Raw genomic sequence first — 23,784 nt, forward strand, 5'->3', positions numbered from 1 at the left:
TGACTGGATAAGCCAAATATGGTATATCCATATAATAACGCATTATTCAGCCGTAAAAAGGAGTGCAGTTCTGATACATGCTACAACATGGATGAACCTTGAAGACACTATGTTAAGTGAAAGAAGCCAATCACAAAAGACTATACATTGTTTGATTTTCTTTATATGAAATTTCCAGAAGAAGCAAATCCATAGACAGAAAGTAGATTAGTGGTTGTCAGGTGATGCTGGGGGTCAGAATCAGTAGTGACTGCTAACAGATATGGGTTTCCTTTTGGCATGATGGAAATGTTCTGGAGTGAGATAGTGGTATGGTCTGCACAACATTGTGAATGCATTAGGAACCACTGAATCGTATGCTTTAACATGGTTATAGTGATGAATTTTGAGTTTTTAAAACTGTAATTTCTGAGATGGTGAAAGATAAATATGATATCAGAATATTCCTCTGCTATATTCCTGTGGAATATAAAATTCTGGGTACATGCAAGTGGGATCTTCTGAATGCCCTAGGATCTCAAACTCTTCAAACACAGAATTTCCTGTGCAGTCTACAACCCATAAAGCTGTGGGTTGCAGGTTTCCCAGACCCCTTGCAGTAACATTCCATGCCCACCAGGAATCTGCAGCCTACAGTTTGGAGCCCTAGCTCTGGAAAGACTGTCAGTAAGCTGATTGTTTCCCCCTGGACATAAGGTGTGTGTTGTGTGCCCATATGGTGCTGTTGTTTGGGTTTAAAATACATAAAAAAAAAAGTGAAACAATTGTGCCAATTCATTTTCATCCCTATGAATCCATCCAGCACAATTTCATCTTCTCAGTCACAATGCCAAGCACCCATCATTCACTTAAATAGGCAAATAACCAGGACAACTGCTGAAACTATGGAATCCTCTTATTTTACTGGTTAGAGGTGAGCTGCCAAAGGTACTGGGTTTTCAAATACAGTAACAGCCAACTTGTTTGTGGTCAGACTTCCAGTGACGTCAACCTTCAGAAACTTCAATGTCTGTGAACTCAGGGGGAAGAGGGGAAGAAGCAGGAAGCCCAGAGCCTCCTGGAAACACTGGCCAAAAAGCCCATGCATCCCTCCTTGGAAACCAAGCAAATCTGACACATATGAAATACTGGCTTTCCTGGCTTCCCCAAGAAACCTTCAGCTTTGCCCTGGAGGTTTCCATCAGCAAGCAAGAGGTAAACAGCAGAAGCCTTAGAAAGCAGGTTAGAAGAGGAAGAGGGTGCTGGGTTGGCAAGAAGTGACAGCCCCATATTGTACGGGAACATATTTTGTATCATGTGCACAAGATAAAGAACAGCTAAAGCTGTTTTAAAAGTATAGCCGGGGGACATGGGGGGTAAAAGGCCCCAAACGCTACAATTGCCCCGGATAGCTCCACTGATAGAGCAGAGAGCAGTAAAAAAACCATCAGTCAGAAGAGCATAATATCCTATAAAAGGCCAAGCCAAGCCCTACACATATTGATAGCTCTTAATGATATCACTGCACCATACCAAGGTACAAAAGGGGCTGATGTTTATAATTGTGACCATGACTCATCAAGAAAAGGTTAAATACTCTCCAGTATACTCTGTTTACTAAGGCAGGGAAGTATGTAATACATTTTAGAAAGATTTCCCTCAAAAAAAAAATATTAAAATTTTAAAGATTCAGCACTTAAAGGGTTAATCCTCGGTTATCTGAATATTCGCGTACATTCCTCATTTTACAACAATACTAGTAAATGAGGCATTACCTTTTTTATAGTCATTAGTATCAAATTATTGGCACCATTCAGTTTTAAGGAGAGGGACAGGAGAGCAAACTATACAACATAAAAATACAATTCTGATACGAATATATGAGATCAGTTCCTCTTAACAAATGGTCATAAGAAATGAATGAACATTTTACACACAAGGAAATACAACTAGTAAATCATCACATGGAAAAGTGCTCAGCCTTGCTAGCAATTAATGAAATAAAACAACTCTTCAAGAACAACTATACATACCTATTAAACTAGCGAAAATAAATAAAAATGGCAAAACCCAATACTGGCAGAGCTATTGGTAAATAGAAATGCTTATACATTGCTGGTGGCATCATAAATTGTCAAGGGGATTCAAGCATTCAGAGGGGGTGGGGAGGCTAAACTAGATGACCTTTAAGGTCCTTCCAACCCAAAGATTGGATCTTTCTAGAAAGCAATCTGGCAATATAAAACAAGAGCTATAAAATACTTCATGCTCTTTGACCTTGTAATCCCTCTTTGGAGATAGTCCTAAGGGAATAATCCAAAAGAAGGAGCAGTTTTTTGTTTTTTGTTGTTGTTTTTTTTTTTTTTTTACAGACATTCATAGCAGCACTATTTATAAGAGTGAAAAATTAGATATAACTCAAATATCTAATAATGGGGTGAAGTGAGGTTAACCATGTTACACGGATATAAAGACATTTAAATTGGTGAGAGTAGAATCTGTGTTGATAAGAGGAGACAAGTGTTAGGCGGAGAAGTAAAACAAAAGATAATGTACACAATGATCATAGCTATGTAAAAATATGTGTGTATTCATCGAGAAAGCTAGAGAACTAATTTAGAGGGACATTTTGTGGTTAGGGGGTTCCTTTATTCCTGCAAAGTTGTTCAAGTGCATTAATAAAAATTTAAAAACACATTTCTTGAAACTATATAAAAAGAGCAAAATTTCTTCTGATCAAGATTCTATCAATAGGACATGAATTGATCAACTTTAGAAATAATTTTCCTTGATAGAACTCCCAAATAAATCTTCTTGATATTGAATCATCTTAACCTTGTAAGGATTTTTAGACAACGTAAGCTACCATTTCCTACTTTGGGTTCAATGACAAATTCTATTTATTCCAAATAATATCATATCCAAAGAGTTCACAAGTTAAATTATATTTCAGAGTAAGCTGAAGTACCTTCAGTCATAGTGATATGTAACTTTCTTTTTTTAGTTCGTCTACTCACATCTGAATACAAATGAATGTTAAAGACTTTATAAGATCTGTGTATTTATCAGTGTAAATGGAAAACCAGCAATAAAGAATTATTCTTTCATTAAAAATGACTCTTTAACAAACAGTCAAAGCTCGGTGCAAGTTTCAATCATACAAAATCAGATGGTTGAAATTGATAGTAAAGAATCCCATATCGTATTAACCCCTGTGGTTATTAACAGTTACACACAGGTACTTCTGAAAAGGAATCCCGTTTTCCTATCTTCCTTTCCTAGACTTATCAAATCCTGTCTCAACTACATAGAGTAATAGAAAAACTCTAATGCTTAGGAGACATAAAATAACTTTTCCCTTAAAAGTCAAGCCAGAAATTGGCTTCAACTAACCATGGAGACCTGGGCGAACAGAGCACACATTTGTATGTTGTGCTAGAGTGAGCACACAAAGCCCGAAGAAAGAAGACGGACAGAAGGCACCATGCCATCTTCCAGGTGACAAGGGGAGAATTTCACAGTTCGGTCATCAATAGTCTTTTCATCATTTTCTCTCTCTCCAGTTCCTGCCGGAGTGTCTCCGCACTAAAAAAAAAATATATAACAAAATAGTGAGACAATCCCTCAAAAACTGCAGAAGCAGATAGCTTAAGTATCATCTCCCAGGTTCTTTCCTGATCTCAGTATTGGACTTTCTTTTTTAGGCTCCTTGAGGACTCCCTAAATTTGCTAGCATTACAGTGATCTGAAATTGGCTACGTATTCGTTTCCCAGTCCCACTAGGCTGAGAGCTCCTGACTGACTATATGTCATTCATCTCTAAACCTCCAGAGCCTTGCACAGTATCTGGTGCATGGCAGCCACTCAGTAGTCTTTTTTTTTTGAGATGGAGTCTCACTCTGTCGCCCAGGCTGGAGTGCAGTGGCACGATCTTGGCTCACCACAACCTCCACCTCCCAGGTTCAAGCGATTCTTCTGTCTCAGCCTCCAGCATAGCTGGGATTACAGTCACATGCCACCATCCAAGCTAATTTTTTGTATTTTAGTAGAGACAGAGTTTCACTATATTGCCCAGGCTGGTCTCAAACTCCTGAGCTCAGGCAATCCACCTGCCTCGGCCTCCCAAAGTGCTAGGATTATAGGCATGAGCCACCACACCTGGCCCTCAGTAAAGTCTTTCGAATGAAGATGTCCAGGGGTTAGATTTATTTAAATCATGCTTTAAATTGGTTTCATATGCATTTTCTCCCAGGCTTTCATTTGATGAATATCTGAGGGAATGTTGTAACAAATAATTAATTATATTTTAATGAATAAAATTGAATGAAATAAAATTGGCTGTTTTAAGAAGCTGCCTCTGACTTTTTGGACCTCAGGTCCAGTTGCATATCTATGTAACCTGCCTCCACTGTTCACACACACACACACACACACACACACACAGTAAATATACATCTTTTCATTGTTTTTGGTTAGAGATGGGGCCTTGCTATGTTGCCCAGGCTGGACTTCAACTCCTGAACTCCTGGCCTCAACTGATCTTCCCACCTCTGCCTCCTGAGTAGCTGGGATGACAGGCATGAGCCACAATGCCCGGCAAAATACACATCTTTAAAGGCACTAACCAAGTTTAATAGTTCCATTCAGGGTAGAAAACAAAGTTTCTACTGTAGCCAACAAGGCCCTACGCAGTGTGGCCTTAACCCACAACTTCATAGGCCTCCTCTATTGTCATTCACTCTGCTCTGGCCACGCTGGCCCCTTAAACTTCGTTAACCATGTCAGGCACATGCTTCTGCAGGAGCCTTAGCACTGGCTGGTTCCTCTCTGCGCAGTACTCCTCCCAGGTATCTGCAGCTTTGTCTGCAACCCCTTTCAGGGCTCTGTTTAAATGCCACCTCACTGAGGCCATCCCACGATACCTTATTACCTTTCACAGTTTCATGTTCCTCCCTATCCCTTGTCAATATCACACACACACACACACACACACTCATTTGTTTTTTATCTCCTCTAACAGCCTACCCTTTGTAAACATTCTTTTCTTTTTCTTTTCTTTCTTACTTTTTTTTTTTTTTTTTAGCCAAAGTCTCACTCTGTTGCCCAGGCTGGAGTACACTGGTGCAATCTCGGCTCACTGCAACCTCCACCTCCCGGGTTCAAGCAATTCTCCTGCCTCAGCCTCCCAAGTAGCTGGAATTACAGGTGTGCACCACCACATCTGGCTAATTTTAGTAGAGATGGGGTTTCACCTTGCTGACCAGGCTGGTCTTGAACTCCTGGCCTCAAGAGATCCTCCCTTGTGCTGGGATTACAGGTGTGAGCCACCATGCCTGGCCCCTTTATAGACATTTCAATAAATACAGAATAAATGAAAGAATGTAGGAAAAGGCTATAGGTGTCACAAACACAATGAACCTAGAGTCTCCCTGGTTTCCCCATCACCAGAATTACCTGTTGGTACCTGCTGACCTGACCTACCTGGCTGCCAGAGAAACAGGTTTCCGGGTGGTGTAAATGGTCTGCACTGTGGAGACGGTCTCTGTCAAAGGCCTCAGGGTCGCTGCTGGGATCAGCGGGGAAGACGGGCCAGGACAACACTGTAATTTACTGTCTCTGAAGTCTGCCTGGAGAAGAAACAGGGAAGAGGAGATCAATCTCAATTTGGGTTCCATTTTCACACTGTCAGTTGCTCCCTAAGCCTTACTCTACAGTTCCTGTTCTTTTTCACTACCAGCTATAATTGATTGTCATTTTAAGTGATTTTACTTTGTGCCAGATACCATGCTAAGTACTTGACACATATTAACTCTTGACAACCCTTTAAGGTAGCTATCATATTTCCTCACATCTTAGGCACCATCAGTTGTAAGATACACCATTTTTGCATTTGCCACACAGAAAGAAACATGTTGCCATTTAAATTTTGTCATGCCCTCTATCAAACTTTGTCATGCCCAGTAGTAAACATTCTGATATCGGGAAATGTTAAAAGGTGAAAAAAATGTATATTTTAAAACTGATTTTATGGGGAAAAGCGAGGCTCAGAGAGGTTAAGTAATCTGCCCAAGGTCACACAGTCAGTAAGTGTTAAGAACAGTATTCAGAACAAGGGCTAGCTGACACCATAACTGGTGTTTTTCATTACTGTAGCAATGGTTCCCAAAGTATGGGCCCCAGACTAGCAGCATCAGCATTATCTTAAAACTTGGTCAAAATGCAAATTCTCAGGCCTCATCCACGACCACTGGGACCGAAGAATGCCTGGGGATGAAGTCCAACACTACATGTTTCAACAAGACCTCCAGATGATTCTTTTTGAGGAATTACAATAAAGTTTCAGAACTACTGGTGTAGAGCATACTGTCTCATTTGGAGAGGATAATATATTCTTGTCATTTTCATTATATAGCAAACTATGCTCATTACTTTTATATAGAAAGCTTAGAAGATATATAAAAGTAGATCAGGCTGGGAGTGGTGGCTCACACCTGTAATCCCAACACTTCGGGAGGCTGAGGTGGGTGGATCACCTGAGGTCAGGAGTTCTAAACCACCCTGGCCAACATGGCAAAACCCCGCCTCTACTAAAAATACAAAAAAATCAGCCAGGTGTGGTGGCACGTGCCTGTAATCCCAGCTATGCAGGACGCTGAGGCAGGAGAATCACTTGAACCTGTGGGCAGAGGTTGCAGTGAGCCGAGGTTGTACCACTACACTCCAGCCTGGGCAACAGATCAAGATTCTGTCTCAAAAAAAAAAAAAAAAGTAGATCAATGAAGAAATTCCGTAATTCTTGTACTAGTAGTCATTGTGTTCTTCATTTCCATATACTTCAAGGAAAAAAAAAAAAAGCCAGCTTCACTAAAGAATGACCTTGAAGAAGCAGTAAAAATTACTTATATTATTAAATCTCAACCCTAAGTATCTTGTCTTTTTTATATTTGTTGAATAAGGAAATGAATGAGTGAATGAATGAACAAGCTTTCACTGGAACAAAGCAGGTAACAGAAGGACAGAGCCAGGTTAGAAAGAAGCATGTGGAACAGAAATCTGGCCAGAGTCAGGCAGGGGTCCCCACCCTAGATGGACCAACGTACTCGGCTCAGTATCAGCAGAGACCCAGTTAATAGGCCTGAATACAAAGTAGAAACTGGTTTCAGGATCAAGCAAGAGCCCAGCTGTTGAAACCCAGCTCCATCAATGCTAGATCAACGGCCAGACCAACTTTGTGCAGAGCTTCCCAGCGCTGCTAAACAACCCCTGTCAATGTGATAGATCTGGAGGCCTGTGGAGAGGCCAAACCTGCAGCAAGTTCAAGTGTCATGATCGTGGCAGGAAGGAGATGAGAACACTACACACAGGAGTGAGAAAATTGAGAAACTGAAGCCCATGAGCCTGGCTTCTATTACCACCCAGCTGTCACTGCCTCCCTAGTCATTGTTTCCAGTCTAGTCCACGCTCTTGAGTTACAGACTTGGATTTCCAACCGCCCATTCATCGTGTCCACATGGATGTTTCAAAGGCATTTCTAATCCATCATGGCCAAAGGCAAACTCATCTCTCCCAACCAAGTCTTCTTCCAACTTTCCTTATCTCAGTGAATGGACCCACTGTCCATCCACATTCTGCAAATCAGAAATCTGGGAACCATTTCTGACCCTCTCTCTGCCTCATCTAATCCTGTATCTTACCAGCCTCCTAAATATCTTCCCCATGTGTGCACTTCTCTCCACCTCCACCAACAAAACCACTCTGGGTCAAGCTCCCAGCTCTCTCTCCCTTAAGCCACTGTCCTGCGTTTCCAGGCTACTGTTCTGAATCCACTCTGCCTGGATGTCACTGTCCTCCCACTGTGATCACAGGGATTCCTTCCAAGTGCATCTGCCCTGTCATTGCCCTGCTCAAAGTCCCTCAAAGATTCCCTGTTGCTCCTAGGATGGAGATCAGAATCCCTACTGTGGCCTACAAGGCCAACACGGTTGTGCCCCTCCAGTTTTGTCACCACCTACATCTCCTTCCTCCTCTCTCACCCAGCTCCACTTGCTTTCCGTATCCCAGTCCCACTGGCCTGCTTTTCAGTCCCTTGAATGTGTGATGATCCCGCCCACCCCAGGGGTCTGGCTCATGCTGTTCCCTCTGCCTGCTCCAGCTGTCTTCAAGCCACTCTTGCTCAGTTCTTCAAAGTTCCAGCGTAGTTTCTGCCATTGGCTTCCTGCTCCATTTTGGCCCCCAGCTTTCAGGAAGGGCTTCCCTGGGTGTCTCACAGCACTGCCAAGGCTGGGCAGAAGGCCAGAGTGCCCCACTATAGCCAACCGAGGGAGGTGGAGCCGGAGCTTCCAGCTGGGGAGCTGTGTCCAGCAAGACTGCAGGGAGCCAGGCTGAGTGTCAGGGAAATAGCATCTAACATCCTGGCAGAGCCCCGTGTCTCTGCCCTCTCATTCTTAAAAGGCAGACGCTGGAAGCAGCTCATGACCCTGGAAATGGACTGTTCTAGGAACCTGTTTTTCCCTCTGCCTGCCCTGCTGGACCCCTTCCCAACTCTGCTCATCCTCTGAAACTTGAATCAGCCACTGCTCTCTCCCTCCCTATGTGGTTGAAGCCATGTGGGGTAGTGGCCATTATCCATCTCATAAGACTGCACTTAGAGCTACCCTTAGCCACCCACAGCCCACCTCACAGATCCTCCAGATGGCACAAAAACCCTTTAGAAGGAGCTTCAGGGATCATGGAAATTGCAAGCTCTGGTTCCTGGGAGGAGGACAGAGTGAGAGGAAGGAGGAGTGGACCCCAGATTCCTCACTTCTGCTCCATCTAATTGCTCAATATACAGTGAACTTCTGCAGAAGCTTTCATTTAAGGAATGAGTTAAGCCCTGAAAAGAAGCATGAACATTATCAAACTCTCTCATTTTGCAGATGAGGAAACTACAGCATTTAAACATTTGGCAGAATGTTTTAAAAAATCAAGACAGGGTCTCACTCTGTTGCCCAGGCTGGAGTCCAGTGGTGCAGTCATACACTGTGGCCTCAGCCTCCTGGGCTCCAGAGATCCTCCCGCCTCAGCCTCCTGGGTAGCTGAGACTAGAGGTGGCTAATTTATTATTATTATTTTGGAGAGACAGGGTCTCGCTATGTTGCCCAGGCTGATCTCGAACTCCTGGTCTCAAGCGATCCTCCCACCTCAGCCTCCTAAAGTGCTGGGATTACGGGCATGAGCCACTGTGCCTAGCCTTGGCAGAATAAATAAGCTGCCCAGTGACACCCAGAGAGGTGGTGACAAGAAGTCTGTTGTCAGGACGACTTGTTCTTGTTCGTCACACCACCCTGCCTCTCCAGCCTTGAGAAAGAACAATCATGCCTGACAGGTGTGGGATGTTTTGTGGTTAGTAAAACACTTTCAGATTCTTGGTCCCTTTTGATCCTTGCCCCAATATGAGCAGGATATTCTTATTACTACTGTCACCTTAAGTAAGAAGAAGGGACAGGCACGGTGGCTCATGCCTATACTCCCAGCACGTTGGGAGGCCAAGCTAGGAGGATCACTTGAGCCCAGGAATTCAAGACCAGCCTAGGCAACATAGTGAGACCTCATCTCTAAAAGCAAAAAAGAAAAAGCTGCTGGTGGTCAGGGTGGTAAAGTGACCTACCTAAGACCACACCAGTATCAAGATCCAACCCCAAAGAATTGAAAACAGGTGTTCAGACAGATACATGTACACACATATGCATAACAGCACTATTCACAATAGCCAAAAGGTGAAAACAACCCCCAAACCCCCCAAAAATGAGTGGATAAACAAATTGCAGTATATACATACAATGGAATAATATTCCATCATAAAAAGAAATGAGGCTGGACACAGTGACTCATGCCTGTAATTCCAACACTTGGGAGGCTGAGGCGGGTGGGTCACCTGATGTCAGGAGTTTGAGACCAGCCTGGCCAACATGATGAAACCCCATCTCTACTAAAAATACAAAAATTAGCCAGGCGTGGTGGCAGGCACCTGTAATCCCAGCTACTCAGGAGGCTGAGGCAGGAGAAACGCTTGAACCCAGGAGGTAGAGGTTGCAGTGAGCCAAGATCATGCCACTGCACTCTAGCCTGGGCAACAGAATGGATCTCAATCCATCTCAAAAACAAACAAACAAACAAAAAAAGAATGAAGTATTGACACATGCGTGGATGAACCTCACATACATTATGCTAAGTGAAAGAGGCCAGTCACAAAAGGTCACATATGATACAATTCCATTTATACGAAACATCCAGACTAGGTAAATCCATAGACACAGAATGCAGACTGGTGGTTGCTAGCCGGTAGGAACAAGGGGAAGATGAAGAGGAACTATTTAATGGGTGTGAGGTTTTTGGAGGATGCAATAAAAATGTACTAGAACTGACAGAAGTGGTCAACGCACAACACTGTGAATGTACTATCACTGAATTGTCACTTTAAAATGGTTAATTTTATGTCAATGTCACGTCAATAAAATAGAGGCTGACTGCAAATCCAAGTTTCTTCCCAGCCTCACAGAGTTCAACGGTGATCAAAAGAAGCAGCTGACCTTGCTGTCTGGCATCCCACAGAAAAGCACACCACATGGGAACGAGGGTTTAAAATGCACATCTGTTTTCTGGATCTACTTACAGTCAACTGTGGCCCTGTGGTGAAAGTATCAGGAAACGGGTTCATTGTATCAGCCGGGAATGTTTTTATCTTCAAAAGAGAGAAAGACAAGGGGGTTACCTTCAGATTAGAAAACAAAGTTTTGCAATCTTTGGCAGAGCACCTTTAAAACAGAACTGAAGGATTCAGGGGTGCCCCCGGGGAGCCTTCATTACTCGTGTAAGGGCACATACAAAGGGTCCCTCAGGAGTGTGGGCTGGTGGTTGTATCTGTGCCTGGCGTTGGACTGCAGGGCAGGGCTCAGCAGGGATGGCAGCCTGGAGTCTCGTGTTCCTAGCGCGCCCCCACGCTTGCCTTGCCCTGGAGCTGCCTTCAGCGGTATCTGCTTGGCCTTCCAGGCCTGACTTATAAAAAGCCACAATCAAGGTGGATAATGAGGAAGTCAGAGCTGCCTGGGGTGGCTTCTGATGACTTCTCCATAGCTGTGGGAATGGCCTAGAGGCTGCTGAGAGGTCACATCCTGGGACATGGTCTCTCACAGCAGCAGGGTACAAGGAGGCTCGGCTAATTAAGCCAGAAAATATTCCCTGTCTAATCACTTCAGTTACTGGACTCCCTGTACGCTTTGGCCAATAGAGGGAGACCTCAGGGAAACCCGTGGAAGCATGGGAGAATCCTGCCCCCATGGCCTTTGGGAACAGAAGGCTGGATGCACAAAGACGCCCAGTGCCGGGAGTGCCCGTAGTACTGAGCTAGTCTGAAAGAGGCCAGATGAACAGCTGATGAGGTAGCGGTGGCAAAAAAGACTCTTGACTTCCATGTCTTTCTCTTTGGTCATTTTGTCTTTGGCCTCCTAGAGGCCTTGGGAAATGGAAGGGCTTATTTTTCAAACCAGTCTAGGGTATGCCATCGGGCCCAGGGGCCTGATGACTCTGGCACTAGCTTTGAGTATAATTCCTGGGGCACAGAAACTGTCCGCACACCTGCTGATGAATGCATACCGTACCACCCGCCAGCAGAGGGCTACAGGCAAGACACTAAGGCCACCACTGCCCAGGGGGCAGCCAGCTTTGTGTGTCTCGAGGTCTTGCCTGTGGACACTGGGATAGCTACTCTATGCTCTTGAGTGGCTCCAATGGGAGGGTGAGGCAGGGATGAGGAAGAACACATTAGCTCAGACCCAAATCAGCCAAGCTTTTCTGAATGGGTAAAGCAGGTCTCCCCCATGTGGGGATGACAACATCCCTGCCATGTGTACTGAGACATCCAGCCCAAGCCTGTTCCCCTTCCCCCAAATTTCTCTGGTCTCTTTACACATCTCAAAATTGCCAGAATAGGCCTGAAATTGCCTTTTGACTCAGGTACGAGAAGGACTCTTGGGGTGAAGTCTTGGGGTACATTCTCCTCTTGTTGCCTATTGGGTCAGCCTCATGCTCTGAGACCAATGTCCTAGTGGAAAGTAATAGACAGATAAATTCTCAGACCATCATGAAGCAGAGAGGGAAAGCGGTTTACTTATTTATTTATTTATTTTGAGACAGAGTCTTACTCTGTCGTTCAGGCTGGAGTGCAGTGGAGTGATCTCAGCTCACTGCAACCTCCGCCTCCCGGGTTCAAGTGATTCTCTTGCATCAGCCTTCTGAGTAGCTGGGATTGCAGGCACGTGCCACAATGCCCAGCTAACTTTCGTATTTTTAGTAGAGTTGGGGTTTCACATGTTGGCCAGGCTGGACTCGAACTCCTGACCTCAGGTGATCTGCCTGCCTCAGCCTCCCAAAGTGCTGGGACTACAGGTGTGAGCCATTGTGCCCTGCCAGAAAGTGGTTTATTATTGCTATTAAAGAAAGGTAAAAGTTAACAACCTCAAAGAATTATTTTATACCTGCTGTAAATAAGAAAAATATATTTCAACAATTACACCCTGTGTTGCTAAGGCTGCAAAAAGCAAAGTCACTCTCTTCTGATGGCACTCTCCGTTAGCACAAACACTTTAGAAAGGTGGCAAAAGCCAAAATCACAATATTTAATCCAGCAGGGTCTAGCCTAAGAAAATAAAATTCCTGATGCAAAAAGCTATATGTGTTCTCCCGAAGAGTGACAAACTGGGAACAAAGCACATGTCCTGCAGTAAAGAATGTGTTAGGTAAATGGTAGGCCATTCACTTGATGAAATACAAACAGTCATATAATGTGGCAACAAGAACAAGATAGAAACAACATAGCAGCATTAAGTGAAAAGAGAAAAACAGGAGAGAATATGGTTACTATGATTTAACTATGTAAAATTATGAATGATATGAACAGAAGGAAATATATAAAAATGACAAAAAAATCATGCTAAATTGGGATGACAGGCAATTTCGTTCACATTGTTAGGTAGCACTCCCATTATATCATTAGCTTGATAAATAGCAGAAGAAGACAAGTTTAATGAAGTTTTATTTTCAATAGAAATGCAACTTAAGTGTCCATCTGGTGAGTACCAAAGCATATATTTCTCTCTGGGGAAAGCATCTATGCTGATCAGAATTCTAGGAAAACAAACTCTTCTTGATTCTTGAGACCTAGAGGCGAAGGGGGCTCCACAGCTGCGTGTTCCAGTCTGACCAGGGCCAGCTGGACTCCAAATCCTCCATCCATCTGGAGTGAGGGCACCTGTCAACGGGCTCTTCCCGAGATCTGGGGCTTCTGCACGCCCACCCAGGCTTCCACCTCGCCTGGTGGCTCCTGCCCACCTCACCTCTCCTGGCCAGGCCCCTCTCCCTGCCAGGGTACCTACCAGCCTCGTTTTGATTGGAGGGTACATGCAAACTCCAGTGGTCTCTTCCTTCATGGGGAGAGAGAGTGGAGGAGAACAGCGAGAGTGGGCACAGTGGGGGTTGCTGGCGGGCTCTGCCTGCTCACGAGGAGAGGAGAGAAGGGGAGGAGGAGGTGGCAAGAGAGGGGGAAGAGGAAGAGGAGATAGGGGAAGGGAAAGGAGAGAAAGACAGCACAGTGCAAGACAGATCTGGCAACTCCAGACTGTTCTCAAGCCAGCCTCACCCACAACCTACTTCCAGCCTCTGGCCAACTGGCTTCTGGTCCCACCCTCCACCCTCTCTCTCAGCCTTCTTTTCTCCTTTCTGTCTTTCATCAGTTGTCTCCATCATCTGAGCAAATGACACACCAAGACCCCATTCCCAGGCCTGGTAGGTAGAGGCTGTCTCCTGTGTCAGCTGCACAGGACAGGTAGTGGTTTCTCGGCACGCGGTTGAGGGTTCTGAAGCATTGTCCAGGCCAAGTCAGAAAGACAGCCAGGATGAATTAGTGATACGAGCCATGGAGGAAATGAGGAGTGGCCACACACTTGAAGCATTTGCCTTCCATGCTCAGTGCCCTCCTGCACTCTGCTGAACACGGGCACACACTGTGTGAGTGGATATCAACAGAGGGCACCAGGAAAGAAATACATCATGGGGAAAAACATATAGTTTAATTTCTTTTTCTTTCTTTCTTTTTTTTTTTTTTTGAGACTCTGTTGCCCAGGCTAGAGTGCAGTGTCATGATCTCAGCTCACTGCAACCTTTGCCTCTTGGGTTCAAGCGATTCTCCTGCCTCAGCCCCCCAAGTAGCTGGGACTACAGGCATGCGCCACCATGCCCAGCTAATTTTGTGTTTTTAATGGAGATGGGGTTTCACCATGTTGGCCAGGCTGGTCTCAAACTCCTGATCTCAAGTGATCCACCCGCCTTGGCCTCCCAAAGTGTTGGGATTATAGGTGCGAGCCACCATGTCATATTTTTTTAAGAGACAGGGTCTTGCTCTGTCACCCAGGCTGGAGTGCAGTCGTGTAATCATAGCTCATGGCAGCCTTAAAATCCTGGGCTCCAGTGATCCTCCTGCGTCAGCCTCCTGAGTAGCTGGGACTACAGACATGTGCCACCATGCCTGGCTAATATTTTAATTTTTCTTTTTTATAGAGGCAATGTCTCACTATGTTGCCCAGGCTGGTCTTAAACTCCCGGCCTCCAGAGAACCCCCACCTCCTCGGTCTCCCACAGTACTGGGATTACAGGCATGATCCATTGTGCCCAGCTGTAACATATAGTTTAGGATTTCATATGTCTTGGCTCTTTGTTATCTGTGTTCAGAAAACAAACTGACTCTGTCTGACCCATAACAAGATGCATGGGCCCAGTCGTGGCATCTTGTTAATTACTGGGACACCCTGCTACTTAGCTGGAAAATACCAAACATTGTGAAAAAAGTGCCATATCCTTTGGGATATGCAGGGTTCTCCACCTTATCCTTGAATAGCACCAGGCGCCCAGCAGAGGTCCAACAGCTTGTACTGGTGAGGATGAGGTTGGTGGACAGAGGATGCTTGAGGTTAGGAGAGGGAACCACGGACAGGGTTATTTTGGGTTTCGGGGAGGGACCATTTGCTCCAGAGAACAAATACACACATCTTTTAGCTCAAGAGAGTTTCCTTAAATAGTTGATATGATCCTGCTGTGAAGAATAAAATACAGCCCCTGGGTAAGTTTCATGGAAAAATGATCAAGAAAATTGCCAGCCTCTTTTCCATCTCCAAAGAGATCTAACTCTGTCCTCTTTACAATTGTGCAGTCCTGGACAATTTCCAAAGGGCTTTTTACAACTATTATCGCACAATGGTCTTCATGATGGCCTATTTTACTATTCAAATCTGGGAGATGTAGAAATTGCGTTTGCAAAGTCTAAGTCCGTGGTTCATTTTGTTGACTGTTTCTAAATCTAGTTTTTAGTCAAGTGAATCCATCTGAATCACCTGCAGTTAACTTTTACCAGACTACTTAAAACCCTCCTGCTGCAGAAAGCTGTCTCCCTGCTGCCCTCAGGAACAGTTCCCACCACTGCCCAGGGCATCCATGCTCCAACCAGAACCAGCTACGTCAGGGACCCCAGGCCACTGGGTCTTTTCTCCTCTGATGATAGCAGGCACGCAATAGGTATTTTTTGAAGAAAATAAAAGCTGGCACAAATGACCGAGAAACATGGCCACACTGCCTAGAAGCTAAAATGTGTCCTGGCCACCAGGGTCCCAACTGAAGAACATAATGAGCGCCTTAAGGCTTTGCCCAGCATTGACTTTCATGGTAAAGAAGTGTCGATCCATCGCACAAGCCTTTCTGACCTTTCTAAATATGCATCTGATTGGATTGAAACAAAAGAACATCCTGGGGCTTCCACACTCTGGACTGTTGGTAAGTGAGAAGGAAATAAGATAACACATGGAATTGAATGCTATTTTGAAATACCACTTAATTTTTTTCTCCTGGTATTTCCTTTCTTCCTTGGGTCTTTTCTGCAGGCAAGCAGCTACATTCTTCTGTACATGCTTGGCTTTTGAGTTCAAAATCTGACTCTTGGGGAAACAGAAAGATTCTCGGCACAGATAAATGATGATGAAAATGTGTAAGGCTTCTTCATCATCCAGATAGGAGAAGAGATGGCTAGTTTGGCCACTGGAGAGAAAAGTCAGAGGGAAAGGGAGAAGGAGTAGACATTAGTGAGTACTGAGCAAAGGGGCCCTGTGCAACTTTCTCCTTACACTGAGGCCGGGAAGCAGGGATTGAAGAGCAGCAAGAACCAGTCCCGCCAACACCCTCAGGTAGAGCTGATGAGATGGTAAGCGCCAGGACAGGATGGCCCCAGAACAGAATGTTGTCCAACAGGTACAGAGTCACACGTCCTGGCAGGACAGTGATCTCAACCCACTCAAAACAGCCACGAAAGAACCAAAGAGAGGCCTAGATGTATTAGTGAACATGACATCATAGACCAAGTAGAGTTCTCTCCACCTCCCTGTGCCCTAGGGAACACAGCTAAAATCACAGAAGTGGCACCCTAATTTGATTTGAGATTCAGCTTTAGCTCTGCTGGTAAAATTAAGTTCAAAATAAAAGTAAGTTATTGCAGCAGATGGAAACTCCCTTCTGACACCCAACCCGGGGCCTGTTTCTATGGCCTACACAGCCTTCCTCTGGCCAGGGCCCTGTCCTCCCTGACACATGAACTTTTGACTAACATGTCATGGCCCAGAAGGGATCTGGGTACTAATTGGCTCTGCTTTGCAGTTGGGTGAGTGGTTCATGAAGCATGGGGATCAGAGAGGGACGAGCCCGAGAAAGAAAGAGTCAAGAACACAGAAAGCATAGGTGTTGATGGTCTGTGTTACCTGGGGAGGGAAGCTAGCATGGCAGACTTGGAGTAGGGGGTGCAGGACTCTGCATTCTAGGGTCAACATCACTAATGCATCAATGCACCCTCCCCCAACTCCCCTCGTTCCATCAAAGCCAATGCCCCCAAGCACCTGCTCACATTCACACCCTAAAGAAAATAACCAACTGGAGAGCAGGTGCTGTCTTGACTCACTTGCCTCCTTCCCTTCTCACCCACGTACTCTACCTCTTGCAACCCAGGCAGAAACTCAGATCTGATTATGAACTCTGATGCAGAATCGGAAATGGAAAGACGTGAAGCTGCAAAGGTTCTAAGGCTTAAGATTGCTAAATTGAGCTACCTAATAAAAGAGCTGGGGATTAGAGCAGAAAAGGTTTGGGAAAAGGAGGGGGGAAAAGCTACAAAAGCGAAGTTGGAAAGAGTGTTTCTTTGCGGAGAGCTTGAGAATGAAAGTCCCTGGAGTCAAGCAGGAATGTAAGAGAGTAGAAGAAAAGGCAGAAAGAGATCAAGATGTGTTATAGGAGGTGTTAATTTAATATTCTTTAATGACTTTTTGAAAGATGCCTGTTCCAGATTGAACCTTTTTATTACTCTGAGCCCTTTGGACTGTGCTTCTTTGAAAACCACTCTACACAGAGACCAGCCACAAGTATCAAGAGTGATAAAAGTGATAAGGCTTATGCTAGTTCTTTTTTTTTTTTTTTTTAATTTGTTTTTGGAGATGGAGTTTTGCTCTTGTCGCCCAGGCTGGAGTGCAATGGCGCGATCTCGGCTCACTGCAACCTCTGCCTCCTGGGGTCAAGTGATTCTCCTGCCTCAGCCTCCCAAGTAGCTGGGATAACAGATGTGTGCCACCATGCCTGGCTAGTTTTTGTATTATTAGTAGAGATGGGGTTTCACCATGTTGGCCAGGCTGGTCTTGAATTCCTGACCTCAGGTGATCCACACGCCTTGGCATCCCAAAGTGCTGAGGTTACAGGAATAATACCACCATGCCTGGCTTTTTTTTTTTTTTTTTTTTTTTTTTTTTTTAGATGGACTCCCACTTTGTTGTCCAGGCTGGAGTGCAGTGGCGCGACCTTGGCTCATTGCAACCTCTGCCTCCCACATTCAAGCAATTCTCCTGCCTCAGCCTCCTATGTAGCTGGGATTACAGGCACATACTACCACGCCCAGCTAGGGTTATGTTAGTTCTGATAGTGTCTTGGTGGAACGTTGCTGAATGAAGGCAAGATCTCCAGTTCCCTGTCAGTACAGCACTGGGCCTAGGGACCAGGATAGTGATGGGGCCTCAGGAGTCTCAGCTAGTAGGAGACAGGGGGCTAGAGATAGGCTGTAAGCTTGGCAAATGACTGCATGGAAAAAGTATTCACCAAGGAGGGGTAATTCGCTGCCTGTGTGATGAGTAGCACCCGGGAAGTTCTGACATTCATGCCTGTAAAGGGCTGCTTCCTCTTCGGTGGGAAATGCTGACGGGAAGGCCCAGAGAGAGCAGCCAGAGGCAAAGGCACAGGGCTGGTGGCAAAATAACCATAGTTCATCCAGGCTGAGTCTCTTAGACCAAGGTACCTGAGCACTTCCCCTCCTCATGCTCCACTCAGCAACTCTGAGGACCAAACCTGGGCTGACAGCTTGGAGACTGTCCCAGGGCTGCACCACAGTTCAGGCTGAGACCAGGGCATCTGACCCACTTTGAGGGAGGGGACTGGCTAACAGGGAAAGAGAGAGACACATCCTGGATTGGGCCATCTGCCACTGGAATGGTAGCCCAGGGTCTAGGTTCTAGAACTGGCTTTGATACACACTTGCTATGTGACTTGGGACAAGTGTCTGCCCCTGTCTGGGTCTTGGTTTTCACATCTATATGTGAAGGACTGGATGAGATGGTCCCAACGCATTGTTCCAGCTGATAGGCTGGGGCCATTTAGTTGAGGAAACCCTGGTCACAAGTCAGGCATGGGGGTTACCCTTGCCTCCCTCTACTTCTGGCTCCTTCCTCCCATGGATAAGGAAGCCCCTCTGTAGCCCTCACCCACAGCATCCAAGACACTGACTTGTGGAGGTGGGCCCAGTCCCCTGAGATAGAGATCTGTCCATCACCCTACCAACAGGTGGGAGAGCTGCTGCATGCATTTCTGATGCTGGGGGAAGGAGATGGAGGGAAGAGGACCAAAGGGAGAAGCAGGAGTCCCCTCTTCCCCTCTAGGACCCTTTGGCACTCATGGAAACAGGATTCTGAAACAAAGGAAGGTCAAGGCCCATGGTACCAAGGAAAGCCGAAAATGGAGGAAGCTCTTGCCAAAAAGCCAGAGAAGGCCTGAGTACATGCACTCACGCCTCAAAGGATGCTTTGTCCTGAGGACACACATTCACTGCACACTTCAGCTGTGAAATGTTGGCTGTGTCTCAGTGCAGTACAAGGACCTCAGCTGTCCCATGCCTGGGCAGTGAAACAGGCCTATACCCATTTCAGAGCTAAGTTGGAGGTACCCTGAGATGTGAGCAGCATGTCTTGGGGAGAGAGAATAAGCTTCCTGTTACTGAAGGGGTGCAAGCAGAGGCTGGACAGTCATTTGGCAGGCATCACCCCCTCAGATCATGGCATCTCCGATTCTCTGCCAGATGCTGCTTCCTTTCTAATCTCAGCTTATTTGGTTCAAACAAAGAAAAGACCATTTAAATGTATAAGTAATTAAATCTACAAGCTGGACCTGCAACACAATGATCCCTAAGGGAATCTCATCACTCTTGTCAAAGCCACCATGTATTCTTTTTGGAAACTGACCCTAATTCTCAGACCCACCAGGCCCTTTACTTGTCCCCTGAAAAGCGTTTCTCACCTGCAGGAGTCCCAAAAGGGCTGCCATCCCTAAAGTGAGACCTGTATGCAGAGGATAGAAGATGGCAGGAGGTGCGAGGGGCCTGGAAAGCTGGAGTGTGGCCTTCAGCCAGTGCTTTAGACCAGATGGATCATCAGAAGCAACAGCAAGAGATTCCCTATGGGTGGGCATGCAGGGCGCAGTCCAGGAAGCCAAGAAGCCAAGACCAAAACACAGAGGAGCCCTATAACTCTCGAAGTGCAGTAGACAGGCACGGGCAGGACCCCCACAACTACCTTCGGAGCAAAGGGAGCACCCCTTCCTCCCTCAAGGGCTCTAGAGGTGGAGGGACCCACAGTGCCTGACCCCTGGATGAAAGCTGATCCCTGAGCCTCCAGGACAAGAGGAAGAGGCTCCTCAACAGCAATGCCCACCTCTGTCCATCCGTCCCTCTGCCAAGATGTTTCTATGGTCTGTGGCTTTTCTGGTTTTAGCAAAATAGGAAGTTTACCAGAGGAGTGGCTTCTGTGAAATCCATCAGAAGATCACCCGGCTCCAGGGTAAAGGCACCTCCTCGGTCAGAGAGGCTCTAGGGAGACAGACAAAAACACCCCCGGTTAGAGACAGCACTGCGTCAATGATGACGTTCACCAGAAAAGACAGACAGAGGTTCCCAGCCTCTCCTCTACACTGATCTCATTAGCGTGACAATCCCCTTGTATTTCCCTGGCCAAGCAGTATATCAAATGCTGAGACTGCACCCCAATTTTTTCATTGGTAGAAGTAGACATGATGTGGGGTGCTGTCCCTTTCAGAGCTGCAGGCAACTTTTCTTAAGTGCTCTTAGCGCTGTTTGACTGGTCTTTTGGAGGAAAAACACTTGAAAGAGTCCTCTGAATATACAAAGAGAGAGCAAAGACTTTGTCCTAGGTTAAGAGGATCAAATCCAGGGTCCTCCAGGAGCTAAACTGATCTGCACATTAAGAGCAATGGTCTTCATGGCAGATGATGGCACGTGGAATATTATGTTGCTTGCTTTTGGAAAACATTTTGTTGTCCTGCTCTGGGGTCTTAGCTGCATGGATGGCCTCGAGGTCTTTTAAGGCAGAAAAAATAAGTCCCATCAACGTGGTGCAAGCAAGGCCCCAAAGAGAGAGATGGCCAGGAGAGGGAGCCCTGTGGCCTTTGGTAGGATGCCACTTGTGTCCCCTCCACACCACCCCAACTCCCTTCTGTGTTGTAAATGTTTCTTTCAGCCTGGTTTTAACCACAGTGTGGGATATGTGATAGAAGCCTGTGTCCACATTTGAGACAAAGTTGTACAGGGGGCTCCACACAGGGGAGGATAATCCAGGCTGAGATGCCAAGAGGTGATCTATAGAGAAGCAGAGAACCTCGGTCTTGGCCAGTCGCTTTCTGAGTGCTCCAGCCAGGTTTCTGTGCAGAACACCTAAGCAGAGATATTTCCAGAGACACCTAGGGAAGGGACCAGGTGAAAGACTGGCCTTGGTAATGCAGCAGGTGGCCCTGGACCATTATTCTTTAGCTGTCACCAGGAATTGTGATCCCCAAAGCTGCAAAAGCCTCAGGCATCCAGTTTGCATGAGCACTTTAACCTCTACCGGACCTGACGCCAGCCAGGGCAAGATAGCAGATCTTATTCCCGTTTTTAAGAGGAAGAAACTGAGGCCTGAAGAAATAAAAGTTTTGGAAGTGAGTGCTGTGGCTTATGAATGGAAGAGCTGAGAACAGCCTCTGAAGCTCCGGTCCTGCCTTCAGGGCACCTGCCTCATGCACTCACCTTTTCTCCAGGTAGTTGCACAGACCACTGCAACCTCTGACTTGTATCCACTTGGATAGCAATAGGTTCAACTGTATTTGGACCAATTGCCAAAGAGTGATTGTAGCTAGAGGTCTCTCAAAGAAAACCAAGAAAAATATCTTGTGTAAAGCCTTTGTCATAGCCCGTTCACATCTCAGGCAATTTCCTGAAATTTCAAACCAGCAAATGGAATACTATTTCCTATTTTCAAACTACGAATACCAGCTATATGACATAAGGAAAGGGTTGGGGATACTTCTGTTTTTGCTCCTCCAAGCTGTTCACTATGGTTGGGGGGAATCATTTCTCTATCTTCACAGTGGACTAATAGCTTATTACAGAGATGAGATTCTAAATGAAAATTGCCCTCAAAAATCTCTTACATTGCAATTCAAGTACAATGAACCTGATTTTATATTTCACTTATTCTCTCGCAAACAGTTGGTTTGTATTTTGGGGTCAAGTTATATAAAAACATGTTCTGGTTGTTGCTGTTGTTTTATGAGTACACACAACTGATTATGCAAAATTTAAATTTGATTATGCAAAAATGAAATACATGCACCAGATGCTACTCAGTAAATTGATACTGAACTCCCAGCAAGTGTGGCTGCTTGCCAGGGCTTTCCACCCCACACTACCTTGGCCCCGGGGGACAGCTGGCCTTTGCCTTCTGACTTGTGAGGCGAGCTGACATGCTGGACCTTGGGAGACGGCAGCGGCACGGAGACTTGTGTGGCGGCAGTTGTGGTGCTTGTGGTTGTAGCTGTGGTCACTCCCACTGCCTCGGCCAGGTCTGGAGGGAGGTCGTCTTCATCACTGCGGTTACTAAAAGCACATGAAGCTCTGCTCATTACAATAATAAACAGGCTGTGAGGAGTGGACAGAGGATGGGCAGGGGTGGGAAGACCAGGGATGGGGACCGGGGGTTCCCAAACAGATGTCCACCAGATGTCCAGCTTGCAGGATCCAATACTCTTTTTTGCCAAAACAAATTTGGGCTGTATTTTCTGTCATTTGCCAGGGTGTTGTTTTGTTTTGGTGGTAAAATATACACAATATGATATTTATCATTTTAACTGCTTATACATATAAAATTCAGTGGCATTAAATGCATTCAAAATATTGTGCAACCATCGCCACTATCCGTCCCCAAAACTTTTTCATCAGTGACAACAGAAACTCTGTATTGATATTGAACGATAACTCCCCAAGCCCCTCCCTGCAGCCTCTGGTAACATCAATGCCACTTTCTGTCCCAGTGAATTTGCCTGTTCTAGGAACCTCACGTAAGTGGAATCACACACTCTGTGTTCCTCTGTGTCTGGCTGATTTCAGTCACCATAATATTTTTAAGGTTCATCCACATTGTAGCATATATCAAAATTTCATTTCTTTTTATGATACAAAAATTCCATTATACAGATATACCACATTCTGTTTATCCATTCATCTGTTGATGGACACTTGGTTTGTTTCCACTCTTTTGGCTATTATAAAGAATGCTGCCATGAACACGGGTGTACAAACATCTGTTTCACTCTCTGCTTTAAGGGTGGTGAAGGGGACTCCAGGCCACTGTCCCTAAGGATCTGCTGTGTACAGCTTCTGGAGCCACCCTTGCATAGGGGTTGTAATTTAGAATGATGGCTGAGCTCAAGAATGTAGATACAAGACCCATGACAGACAGGCACCAATGCAGGCTGTGCAGAGTCACTGGTAAGGCCTCAGCCCAGCACGGGGCCATGTGGGAACAGGAGGCCAGGGGACACAGCTGCAGTGCAGATGGGGTTGACTGAGGGGTTCCTGAGAGGTTTTAGATTATTCTGCGTATGGAGAAGCCTCAAGGGAAGGACTTAGGATTCATTACTAAAAAGGGGAAAAGGTGAGAATTGAATAAGTATGTGGAAAAATTAATAATATACCAAGTATTTGGATCCACATAGATGACATAGGTCAGATGGGTTATGCATTCATTCACCCACTTAATTTTCACGCCGACCCTGTCTATTACTATCTCCATTTTTCAGAGAATCAGATGATATTTAGCAGCTGATTGTGAAATTATTTGTTCAAGGTCGCATAGCTAGTTAAGTGGAGGAGCAGGGTTAAAATTTCTTTTTACCTCATTTAAAAAATGATCACCTCAAGAACATAGTTATTATTTAGTTTTATATAAAAGGTCATTTAAGGCCAGGCGTGGTGACTCACGCCTGTAATCCCAGCACTTTGGGAGGCCCAGGCGGGTGGATCATGAGGTCAGGAGATCGAGACCATCCTGGCTAACATGGTAAAACCCCGTCTCTACTAAAAATACAAAAAATTAG

The 23,784-nt window shown here is 45.6% G+C and overlaps 1 protein-coding gene across 1 annotated transcript in view; it reads right to left on the bottom strand.

Annotated features, from left to right (window-relative positions):
- Positions 1-877: 877 nt before the first annotated feature.
- Positions 878-23,784, bottom strand: part of EPB41L4B (erythrocyte membrane protein band 4.1 like 4B) — a 149,582-nt gene continuing 126,675 nt past the window's right edge. Inside the window, exons 21-26 of the mRNA XM_011954584.1 lie at positions 22,099-22,276; positions 20,147-20,224; positions 13,392-13,508; positions 10,634-10,702; positions 5,461-5,606; positions 878-3,564 (exon numbers count right to left, since the gene is read on the bottom strand). Of these exons, the coding sequence (XP_011809974.1) occupies positions 3,495-3,564; positions 5,461-5,606; positions 10,634-10,702; positions 13,392-13,508; positions 20,147-20,224; positions 22,099-22,276 (658 nt within the window). The 3' untranslated portion in view covers positions 878-3,494. The remainder of the gene's footprint in view (positions 3,565-5,460; positions 5,607-10,633; positions 10,703-13,391; positions 13,509-20,146; positions 20,225-22,098; positions 22,277-23,784) is intronic.

Source organism: Colobus angolensis, unplaced genomic scaffold (genome assembly GCF_000951035.1).
Source record: "Colobus angolensis palliatus isolate OR3802 unplaced genomic scaffold, Cang.pa_1.0 Scaffold386, whole genome shotgun sequence".
Classification (NCBI taxonomy): Eukaryota; Metazoa; Chordata; class Mammalia; order Primates; family Cercopithecidae; genus Colobus; species Colobus angolensis.